Below are 13,231 nucleotides of genomic sequence, written 5' to 3' on the forward strand. Positions count from 1 at the left end.
CGAAAAAGCAGCACATGTTCAGTTATATTTCGAAAACTTTGAAACATATAAAATATATTATTTTATATTAACTTGAAAAAAAAAAAAAATTAGGATTAATTTTTAATTATGTAATATATACTTACATTCAGTAAGTCAATACTTTGTTTTAATTTTCTTACTGCTCTAATGTGTTATAATACATATATATAAAAATACTCAAAAGAAGTAATTTTTCAATTTTTTTTTTTTTTTTTTTTTTTTTTTTTTTTTTTTTCTTTTTGATTATTTAGCTTTACTTTTTAAGCATTCCCAAATCATATATTGTTTTTTTTCTTTTTTTCGTCCTCATCTTTTTCTCCATCTTCCGCTTCTTTATTTTTATTTTTATCTTTTTCGTTTTTGTTTTAGTTTTCTTTTTCCTCTTCTTTTTCGTCTTCTTTTACATCTCTCCAAAGTTTAAATTAACATTTTTTTTTTTTTTTTTTTACAAATCCTCTCTGAAGGGTTTATATTTTTCCCTGTATGAAAGCATGTACATATAATACACTTTGCATGGAATAGATAAATTCTTTGAGTTTCTGCAATAACAAAAGTATTCTTAATATGAGCATGTGAGTGCATTGGTATATTCCTTGGTGTGCTTACGAGTATGTTTATATAAGTTTGTTTATATGAGTATGTTTATTAACATATGCTTCTGTTTGTATGAATGCAAATAACACGCATTAACAATGCTTCTCATATAGTGTTCCTTAAATTTGTTTTTTGACGCATCATGTGCACATAATGCTACACTTAAACAGTTCATGCATATCGGACATTGAAAATATAGAGAACATATTAAAAAGGAAAGACTATAATGGAATAGAAACAAACCGAGAAATAAAAATTTTTTTTGAAAATTTAAGTTATGCGTTCAGAAAATTTAGTTATTCGTTAAGAAATATACATAAAGATGGAAACAATATAATTTCAAATTTTAAAAAAGAAAATGATAAAAAGAGGTATGTGGAACATACTTATTTTGTTGATTGCTTTGTTAATGTAATTTCGATTATAAAAAATTTGTATGAAGAAAATCTGGAAGTCAGTGAGAAGATAAGGAAAAGTATTGTTTTCGAATTGGATAAAGAAGAGAGCGAAAGGTTAGAAGATATCAATTCAATATATGAGGAACAGAATAGACGTGTATCAATTGAAACCGATGCAAAATCTTATCATAACCCTGATAATGTGGGAAATACAACCAGCGATCACTACAGGGAGGGGGGAGGAAAGGGCACCTCCAAGTATCAAGTGAACAGTGAAACACAAAATGGAAAATCAAAAAAAGTGCAAAATCAAATGCATGCGGAGGAAGACGAACACGCGGACGAGATCCTTGTCGATGGGTTACCCCTAAAGGACGTGGAGAGCGATTTAAAAAGATGCCTAGAAGATAAACATTTCTCAGATGAATATATAAACCATACAAAATATAAGAAATGCTTTTCTGAATTGGAAAAATTGAATATCAAGTTAGGTAAAGAAGAAGCATCACTTAATGAATTGATCGAAAAATTTGGAAAAAATGCAAACAAATTGCTGATAAATAAATCAAAAGAACGAATAAGATCTATTGAAAATAAAAAAAAAATTGCTTTAGAATTCTTATATGATAATATAAAAGAGCTAAAATCTAATAAGAAACTTTTGAAAAATAGAGTCAAAGATTTGCAGCAGTATGTGGAGGACAACAGCAAAAAGGTTGAGAACAGAAAAAAAAAAGAACAAGATGGTGGTGATGATAGTGTTCGTGCTGGTAGTAGCGGTCGTGGTGATCATAGAAACGGCTTCATTGATAGCACTTGTCGGTCCGATGGAGAACATGACAAAGAAGTGGGCATTCGTGATAATACTCAGATGAACAAAAAAAAGGATAAATATATGGAGGAAAGCCTTTACCTAGAAAAATTTGAAATAAGAGAAAAAAATAGAATAGAAAAATTATATACAAGCTTCCGAATATTTGTAAAAATACTAGCCATCAAACATATTAACATGAATAAGGTCTTGTATATAAATGCTAATGAAATAGGTACATATGATTCACTCATAGATTACCAACGATGGCTCAGTGTTGTTTTGAATAAAAATTTAGATGTATCAAATCTACAAAATAAAATTCAAACACATAATATACTAACTAAGGAAGAACGATTTTTGTTAATGCCATATGACAGTGACCATTGTAATGATGATTCTAACCATTTATATGAAAACAAAAGAAAAACAAATAAGTGGAATTTTCGGATAGGGGAACTGATACAGATCGATAATGATGCCTCTAATCATAAAAAGGAAAAAGTGAGCAGTCAAAAGGTAGGACTACTTAGCGGAAAGGACAATGGACAAGTAGGTGGACAATTGGATAAAGAAGCGGTCAGACAAGAGGCTAACAAAACTAATGATCAAAGGGATGATCAGTTCCCCGAAGAATTTTACATCCCTGTAATAATAAAAAAAAGCGATTTAGGTGTAAAAATGGTTGATTCTGATAATGCACAATGTAGTGTTAGAAGAAACAATAACATGAGCAAGGATAATAGCAAGGATGGGAACAAATATGCTGCAAATGAATCTGCGTGCTTTCATATGGATATCAGTTATCATTTGCATATCGACACTTATCTAAATAATGACAAGTTGAGTAAGGAAAAAGATGTAAACTCTTTCCTAGCAAACCGACAAAGAGATTATGAACAATATCTCCTGCAGTTTAATAATATGAATGTATTATCATCGATTTACCAAAAAAAGTGTAATAACAATTACGAAAGGAAGTGGTATGATGTTAATTTTTTTCAAGGGTACTTTTTCGAAGAAGGACATATGTTTTATCCCTTTCAAATTCCAACAGGTATGAACAATTTTTCCTCTTTTCAAAATATTATTAAGTCGTTATGTCCAAATGTTCAAGATATTGGTGAAGAAGATATGAACGAGTATGAATACAAATTGATGGCGTACGAGTCGTTACTGTTAGTATATTATGCTTTGTCTACTCAATTAAATGGTTACTATCTTTTTGATATGTGCAGAAGAAACAAAATGAACTTATCGGTGTACAATTCATTTCGTCAAAATTGCTCACATATAGTAGACGTTTTATTAAAAAATGATTATACTGCACAAAAGGCTTATCAGTCATGGAAATGCCCTGCTACAGGTGAGAAAAAAGAAAATACGAACAATATGATATCTGGTCAGTTCAATAAAGTAGATACAACAGATTATGATCCATCAGTAGAAAGAGAAAGAAATTATGGTGCTACCAATCGGTGTAGTAAAAACCATTTTGGTAAAAACACGTTCAATGAATATTTTGAGTATATCAACTATATACATGAGATAAAGAAGCAGAATTTGCTGTTAGTAAAAAGAATCATAAGTTTATTTAGAATAAAATTAAATATTAATTCAAAAACTAACGATATGATTACATTGCTTACTATTCCATTGTATGACTTGAACTACGGGAATACTTACTCCTTCCACATTCTTGACGTTCGGTTTAGAATAGTGAGAATGCTGGATAGTTTAAACTTCAACCATATATTTGATTTTGACCAGGAAAGAATCAAAAAAATGGGAGAAAAAATGTACGATAAAATTAGCAAACATGCTGGTGCATGTTACGGAAAACCGCGTACCACTAATGATGAGTATAGCGTATACATGCTTTGGTTGAATAGGCAGTTACATTTGTTGTACATATCATTATATTTAAAATTTAATCGATTTATTAAGTTTATTCCCTACTTTAACTATTCCCTGTGTCCAGATTTTATGGAATATATGGCTGAATTAAAAAATAATCAGGAATATTTTAGCTACCTGAACAAAAGTAAGGAGGAAAATGCATTCATAAGGTACATCAAAAATGTGCAAAACAAAATTAAAAAAATGAGGGAAGTTATTTTACGCTGTAGAGAGGGGAGAGCAAACAAAGCGAATAAGATGGACCGGGCAGACAAAGTAGACAAAGCAGATCAAGCGGATAAAGAGCAGGATATCAAGGACGGTTCATCCAAGGAATCAAATTATATCAGCTTCAATTCGCTCGAAAGCAATGAGAAAATAGTATTCCTATGCAACTTTCTGCTAAAAAATTTAATTAAATCATTTCGTGTAATTTCTTTATTAAAGTGGATTATAAAAAAAAAAAAATGGAATAGGGGAAAATGCGATGAGAAAAAACAATTATCTAATCTCGTTAATTATTTTACAAAAATAGAATATTATGATTACAAAGTGAGAAGTATCATTTGTAGTAATTATAGGAAGAGAAATAGGGACCTATATCATAAAAACAAATTACACACAAAGAATAATACAACAGAGGAAGGAAGTGCTTATACAGATGAGCAAGGTAGTAGGGGGGATATTATTTTAGATAATTCCCCATCGGCAATATTACCCTGTAGAACGATAAAATCTGCATGCTTTGATATTAACTCTTTTGAAAATGTAAATTATGATGAACTTTTTAAAGCAATTTTTTTGAATGAATTGAATATATGGAAAAAGGGAAAGGATATTGAAAGTAACATTGGGAAAACGAAAAAGAGGACTACATATAAAGAAAAGAAGGAGAATGGTATTCAACCGGTTATGTCCACAACTAACGAATTGCATTTGACCAAATCACTAAAAAGGAAACAAGATGCTATTACTGAATTGGATATAATGACAAAGAGGTATAGCGGGAGCAGTGGTAGTAGCAGCGGAAGTAGCAGTAGTGGAAGTAGTAGCAGTAGTAGTAGTAGCGAAAGCAGCAGCGGTAGCAGTTCATGCATGCGAGCGCGTGGAAGCATTAGAACAGAAGGCACATATGTAGGGAGAAAAGAAAGAAAAATGAAAAACATAATTTTTTACAAATTAAATATAGAAACGGTTTTATGCTCCAGTTGGTTCATTGATAGAGTCTTGTTACATTTCTTTTTATATTTTTATTTATCATGTGTGATTGATAACAGTTCTAAAGAAAATATTTATGCAGACTGTCCGTATATTATGCAAGGAATAATGTTCATTATGCATTATTTACAATCGGGGAATGATATAACTTTAAAGAAAAAGAGCAAAAAAGAAATGTATGATAGTGGTGCAGAGCTTACATTAATTCCTATGTCCACGTTTATTCTTTATTTTATTATTCATTTGTTTTATTCCTTTTTTGATAAAAATTTATTAACCATGTATGCAAGTGATGACAAAGACAGTATAAAATTATTTCTAAAGAGACATGCATGTAGTCCACCTAAAGGAGAAGCGGCACAAGTAGAAGCGGCAGAAGTAGAAGTAGCAGGAGCAGAAGCAGCAGGAGCAGAAGACAAAGGAATGACTAACAAATACAGCATGCGATATTCTACCGCTTCCAAGCGCCAAATAATTACTGTACAAAATGCTAGCAAATTTTATTATATTACAAAAAATTTCAAGTATTTCTTGTCGTTTCGAACCCTTGATGAAAAAATATTTCAGACGAACGAAAGTACCATCCCTCTTGATTGCGCAGAATTGTATGATGAAAAGTCGTATAGTGAACGAGTGGAGGATGAGGAAAATACACTTTCAAAGAGCGAATATGAAAGGGGGAACAAAAAATCAAAAAGGTTGACAGAAATTAAGGGAGCAAAAAATAGAAGCAAAAATGAAGGTAAAAGTAAATCACGTCGGAACAAAAAAAAAAAATTTTTATTTTGTGGTATCAATTCGGAAGATAGTAACGAGCTTACCCATTTCACCTCGTTGGATGAAAATTTTATGAAATATATACAGACCAAGAAAATGAAGGAGGAGCAGAATATTAATGATAGGATCTATTTACGGCGATACTATAACATATTGCAATTTTTCAATTACAGTCATTTAGAAAATTTATGTAGACCTTATATTCCTAATATATTGTTCTTCTATTTAAATAAAAAATATTTCCATACTGACAGTTTATTGTTCGATAGCTTTCCTCCAAATGATAAGAGCGATACGTTGAATCCGCGTAAACAGGGATTACACAAAGAAATTAAAAACAAACAAGTTCAGTTTAAATATCCAACAAATAATAAAGAAGAGAAGGAGCAACATAAAGTGGATTATGTGCCTGTTGAATGTTGTCATACATATTATGATACGCATGCAAATGACAGGTGGAAAAATATCATTACGAGTGGTAGATGCATATGCAGAGGGGGAAATCGTAAAAGGGGAAACTTTAATAATAATGGATCATACTTAGATGTAACTAGCGCTAACTACAACGATAGGATCGTGGTGAAATATAACAGGAAGGAGTTAACGAACTTCTCTCTAATCAACATGTCAAGGATTGAAAAAGTCATAACAGACATTATTTTTATGAGACTGATAAGTTGTAATTTTAGAAACCATCTCATTCTTCTTTTCTGTAATTATAGAAAATTTATCGACATGTATTCCTTGCCATATATACTAGACATATTTATAATTGTTCATAACTTTTTCACGATAAATAATGACGTAAGCAATAATATAAGCAGTAATATAAACAGTGACATAAAAAATGACATAAACAGTGACATAAAATATGACATAAACAGTGACATAAACAGTGACATAAAATATGACATAAACAGTGACATAAACAGTGACATAAAATATGACATAAAAAATGACATAAACAGTGACATAAAATATGACATAAACAGTGACATAAAAAATGACAGAAGTGGGGAAGTATCAACTGGGTGGAAATGTGTAAAGGCGGGGCAGATGCGGTTCGGAAGAGATGACAGAAGGAGGGCAAACAAGAATTATTTCCCTAATGGTAGTGCCACTACAAATATGGAGACACATGAACACAGTTGTGATGTCTACACTTCTGATGAAGGAAATACTGAATACAATTCTTCTAATTATATAGAGAACGAAGTTAACTATCAGATAAATGGCCAAGGGGAAGAAGTTAATTTCCTTGTCCATAACACACAAAAGCGCTGTAATAATAGTAACAAGACTTATGAGAGGTACCCTTTTAATATTAATTACCATACTACTACATCCACTCGTGGACTATCGGACTATTTTAAATTTTTTATACTTAACACTGTTAAGAATATATTTTACAATATCATGTGTGGTGTGAAGGATGAAATGGAACTCAAGGAGCAAATGCACGAGGGGAAAAGTTCCAACATTATATGTGCCAATGAAACGTGTAATAACACCCCACATAGTAACACTGCTTACAGTAATGCTACGATTGACACAGTTGTGAATACCAATTATACAAATAGCCCGTTTGATCAATTGTCAAAAATGGAGGAAAAGATAGTTGATAATGATATAGACATATCAAATGTGCATTCAATGATTGACAATGGGACAAACGAAAAAAACGTAAAGGAGTATAGGGATACCATAATGAATCATTATGTAGACATTATAAATACATACATTAACGAAATTATAATGGAAATTTTATTTTTCTCAAATATATGGAAATTCTACCTATCATTAGAAGAACACCCATTAATGGTTCTATATGCAGCGAATAAAACTTTACATTATGAAATTTTAAAATTTATAAAAATTAACAAAAAAAATAGTGAGCTTCTGTTCAGTCAGTCTCTATCTATCATTGTGTCTTTGTACAATTTGAATTTACTTAATAAAGAGGTTGTTCTTCAAACGAATTCATATCACAAATATCAGTCCATGGTGAATGAACAGTCAGATGATAATCATCCAAAGGACGGACTGCCGATAACCACTCGTGTTGACAATGTTAGCGGCAAGCGTAGGAGTAAAGAAGTAAATGCTGCAAACATGACAAATGAGTCCAAGAACGATATCAACAGAAGCAGAAGAGGCAGTAGGATGCAAGAGAAAATTTTGCACTACTACGAAAATAAAAATTCTATAAAGACATATACGACGAATGATCAGAAGCATGAACAGAACAGAATTAAGGAGGACGAGGCAAACGCTAGCAAAAATTCGGAACAATGTGACATGTTCATAAACTTATCCCTAATCATCTCAAACGCTAATGATCCCTGTATGGTAAAATTAATGTTTAAATTGGAAAAAATTTTTGTAAAAATTATTGATAAAAAATTAGAGCATAATAAATACTTACTATCCGAATGTTTGAAAAAGGAAAAACTAGAACCTATAAATAGTCCTGAGATTATGTATAATTCTACATCTGTGGACATTTTTTCCATAATTTCCAATATTTTGGATGTCCTATTTCAATATAAATGTCCAGTGGAATGGATCATAGCTCCATTTTTAGAATTCTTAAATACATTTATTAATGAATATTGTGAAAATTATAAAAAAAAATGTTCATCTTTTATTATATCTGTTGTTAATCAATATGCTGATAAATATTTTAATGATCTTCTAAATATAACAGAAGAGCAAAAAATTCATTGGGAAAAATATTCAGGGGATAATAAAAAAAAATATAAAAATAGTTCCGACATGCATAATAATAATGAACCTATTAGTATATTTAAACAAAGTGAACTAGATGTTGCGTACAATGATGATGAAGATAATATATATGACAACAATATAGAAAACGAATATAACGATGTCAATGAAATTACAAATAGAATTAAACACAAAAAAAAAAGGAAAAAGAATGTTTTCTTTAAACTATTCGATTATGACGAAATAGATGTTAATGTAATTAAAAGTAAAATGGATGAAATTTTGGATGATATAAATGACTTGTCTATGAAGGTATCAAATTTTCAAAGTAGTAATAATAGTCAAAAAAATAAAAATGCTGGTGATCAGAATAGATCAAATGAAGAAGTTGATGAAGACACAAGCGAGGAAAAAAAAGAAAATAATAGTAATAATAATAGTAGTAATAATAATAGTAATAATAATAGTAATAATAATAGTAACAATAATAGTAATAATAATAGTAACAATAATAGTAATAATAATAGTAACAATAATAGTAATAATAATAAAAAAGGTGCATATATGAGTGATGATTTAATACATATTATAGATGAAATCAATTATTTGTTTGATGACTCAGATATGTCAAATTCTTTAGTCGTTACATGGAATTTATTTTTCTTTTTGGAACAGTTACCATTAATAAGAAAAAAATTTGAAAAATATAATCTTGAATATATAGTTACGCGTACAAAAAATGTAGACAAAATTAGTCGAATTTTTAATAATTATATTAATTTCGATATAACTATACAGATGTTACAGAAAAATGTTTATACTAAAACAATATTTGATATATTAGACACTTCTATTAATAATATTAAAAATACTTTAAATAATGCACTATATTATATTTTTAAAGTATTATCAATACGAATTATTTGTTATGAATTTCAACAAGAAATGTTTTTTAATCTATATGAACCATTTCATGTAAATAACATAAAAAATATAGTTTCAATCTTTCCTAATACAATTGAAAAATTTTTCACTCAAATACCAAAAATGTACTTTAAAAGCATATTAACAGTATTTATAGAATTATTTATAAAAATGTGGATGCTCATTGTAATTGAAAAAGGCTTCTCCAATATACTCTTTAGTGATGAAGATATACATACTATGAAGAAAGATAATCAATATTTAAAAAGTTACATAAAAGATAACCAACTTGTATTAAGTCATTGCTTCTTAACTAAAAACTATGATGTAAATGAATATATAGACACCTTCTTCGATACCCTCTACGGGGATCGTTACATGTTCTCTGAAATTATGCGTGGACAGAGGAGCAAAAAGCCGAAGAAGCATCGTTTCGCGACCTCATAACAAATCATTGTAAGTTTTGCTCACTAGTCCACCAACTCACATACATGCAATGTGCATACATATGTGAACACATGGGTACACATGCATATGTTATATATATATATATATATATATATATTATTATATATATATATATATATATATATATATATGTGTATGTAAAAAATGCATGTAATATACATGCACGACTAAAACCTGTCAATATTGTACATTTATTTGCTCTAATCAGCTACTAGTGTTTTTTCCCTCTCTTTTAGTGTTTTTCATAAGTTAACATGCCTTTACTTTTATTTTCTCATATTAACTGCTCACGTTATATTTGCACTTTATTTTTTTATTTCCATTCCTCCTTTCACCGTTTTAGGGCCATGATAACTGGGAAAAATCGGAACATTCAGTTGAATAAGTAAAACTTGGAAATATGACCAATTACAAATTTGTGGAAATAGTTTTATATATATATATATATATACAATGCAAATTTATCGTATATTTTTTTTTTTTTTTTTGTCAAATCTGGAAGGGGAAAGAATTTTTTCACGAATAACTTTTTATAATTTGTAATTTCACAATCTGCTTAATTTTCTCATTTTCAATTTTATTAATATATACATATATAATGTGCACATATGTGTGCGCGTATTTGTACATGCATTTATATGTAAGACATGTATGGTTTCTTTTTTGAATTATGCGCGTTCAACTTTACTTCTCAGAGGTGCCCGTCTCTTTGTAATATTTTTATATTTTATTATTATACTTATATACATATATTTGCACTGACACACACATTATATATATGTATATACATATACATGTTTATGCAAGTAAAATATCTCTAGGAAACATTATTTTTTTTTAATTCATTACTTCCTTTCAAATTCCTCAAAATAATTACTTAAATGCGTATTTTATTTAAATATAAGAACTGCAAGTTTTTTTAAAAAGTGAATATAATATATTTATAAAGATGATTAAATGTTAATTCAAAATTAAAATAAAAAAAAAAAAAAAAAAAAAAAATAGTCTCAAGAAAAGGGGAGATTTCAACAAATTAAAAAAGAAAATTTGGATTTTGAGAAGTTAGGACAATGCTCTTTTTCTCTTTTCTTCAGGTGCTGAACAGAAAAGAAGAAATACGATAATATATGTAACACCAGTTGATAAGTGTATACATGTTCAGTGTGTAAATGAGCTATGTGCATACGTATGTACTATGTATGTATATACCATTTATACATACTTTTACATATACATATCCGCGCTTTATGCCGAACTGTAACAATCATTATAATAGACAAAAGAAAAAAGAAAATAAAAAAAAAAAAGAATACCTGATGGGTTTCCAGCTCTGTAAAAGGATTTCATAAGGCTAATACTTCTCTTTGTCAGTTGATCACATTCGATGTAGTTCACATTTATATCGTATCTGTAAAAAATAATTGACAAAATTTGTCATTAGTTTTGTGTACATTCCGCAATTAATTATTATTTTAATTTATCTCTCTTTTTGTTATTTTCTTATTTTTTATATTACTCTTTTTGTTATTTTCTTATTTTTTATATTACTCTTTTTCTTATTTTCTTATTTTTTATATTACTCTTTTTCTTATTTTCTTATTTTTTATATTACTCTTTTTGTTATTTTCTTATTTTTTATATTACTCTTTTTCTTATTTTCTTATTTTTTATATTACTCTTTTTGTTATTTTCTTATTTTTTATATTACTCTTTTTCTTATTTTCTTATTTTTTATATTACTCTTTTTGTTATTTTCTTATTTTTTATATTACTCTTTTTCTTATTTTCTTATTTTTTATATTACTCTTTTTCTTATTTTCTTATTTTTTATATTACTCTTTTTCTTATTTTCTTATTTTTTATATTACTCTTTTTGTTATTTTCTTATTTTTTATATTACTCTTTTTCTTATTTTCTTATTTTTTATATTACTCTTTTTGTTATTTTCTTATTTTTTATATTACTCTTTTTCTTATTTTCTTATTTTTTATATTACTCTTTTTGTTATTTTCTTATTTTTTATATTACTCTTTTTCTTATTTTCTTATTTTTTATATTACTCTTTTTCTTATTTTCTTATTTTTTATATTTCTCTTTTTCTTCTTTTCTTCTTTTACATTTTTTGCAAAGAAAGAACGGAGCCACATCCTCCAAAACGCTCGTTCAGACAACAAAAGTAAATATTTTTTATTCCTGACATGTTCAGAAAAAAATATGAAAAAAGAAAAAAAAAAAAAAAATTCCAAATAGCTATTTATAACATATGCTTAACAGGATAATGAAATGTATGTTAGACAAAAACAGTGTAGCTATTTTATTTCATTTTATTTAGCTTTATTTTTTATATAACCTACTAGTTTTATCGCATATACACACATGATACATGGCTCGCATGTGACAACAATACAGCAGTTCTTAAGTTTTTCTATCTTTTTTTTTACATCAACTTCTTTTTCAGTAATGTTTAAATAAGAATCATTATTACTGTCAGTATATTTCTGATTTGATAAATAATTTTCCTTTTGTGTTTCATCAGTACCATTCTCATTTATATAAATGCATCCATTTGTTTCATTTATTTTTTGGAATATATATGGGTTCATAAAATAACTCATTATCGAATTTTCTATATCATTTCGATCATTGTTAAAACATTTTATCAAATTCAAATTTTTCATTTTCTCATAATTTTCACCATAAATATACTTATCTATCGCAATAAGTTCACAGTGTCGACAGCCATTTTTTGATTCGTTCGTGTAATTGTAGGAGCTTGATATAATTTCCCTTTTCTCGTTTATTAGTAAACAGAAAATCGGCATTTCCTTCAACTCTTTGTGCAAGCTTTTTTCAGCCTTCCATAACGCAAAATGGAGAAAAGATATCTACATGTAAACATGCACTAATACATACATATATGCACACATACACGAATATGTCCACACCAAAATATACCCACACTACAAGAATGCATCATAATACACAAATGTATTCGTACACAGACATACCCATTTCTTATCTGTAATGCGAATTTTATTAGTAAATACAGTTATATATATTATTTATTATATGCAATTTTTTTTTGAACTGATTACTTCTCTCAGAGCTATGTTTAAGTAGTAAGTCGCCTCTATTTCGCTTAACTCAACCATTTTGCTTGTCAAAAAAAAAAAAAAAAAAAAAAATTTCCCGAAATTGTTATATAGTTACTGACAAAACCCACATATTATTCAAAAGAAAATAATATTATTTTTATTCGTGTTAGAATAGGTTGTATCTTCATAATATTTTTCCTTTTATTTTAATTTGGTTCTACCATACATACTTAAGTAAAATATATCCCCATACATACGTATATATATATATATATATATATATATATATATATCATAAA

At 28.1% G+C, this 13,231-nt stretch overlaps 1 protein-coding gene and 1 pseudogene across 2 annotated transcripts; one reads left to right on the top strand and one right to left on the bottom strand.

The window, feature by feature from the left end:
- Nucleotides 1-768: 768 nt before the first annotated feature.
- Nucleotides 769-9,816, top strand: MKS88_004093 (uncharacterized protein; the record flags this gene model as incomplete). Its single annotated transcript, XM_067217241.1, has 1 exon — nt 769-9,816. The coding sequence occupies one exon, from the start codon at nt 769-771 to the stop codon at nt 9,814-9,816; it is 9,048 nt and encodes a 3,015-aa protein (XP_067071690.1).
- A 1,083-nt stretch (nt 9,817-10,899) lies between these two features.
- MKS88_004094 lies at nt 10,900-12,989 on the bottom strand (annotated as a pseudogene). Its single transcript has 5 exons — nt 12,933-12,989; nt 12,221-12,692; nt 11,955-12,030; nt 11,151-11,245; nt 10,903-10,934 (listed from the first exon to the last, which is right to left on the bottom strand). Coding segments are annotated over exons 1-5 (732 nt in total).
- Nucleotides 12,990-13,231: the final 242 nt, after the last annotated feature.

The sequence above is a fragment of the Plasmodium brasilianum genome, chromosome 12, assembly GCF_023973825.1.
Source record: "Plasmodium brasilianum strain Bolivian I chromosome 12, whole genome shotgun sequence".
In the NCBI taxonomy this organism is placed as follows: domain Eukaryota; phylum Apicomplexa; class Aconoidasida; order Haemosporida; family Plasmodiidae; genus Plasmodium; species Plasmodium brasilianum.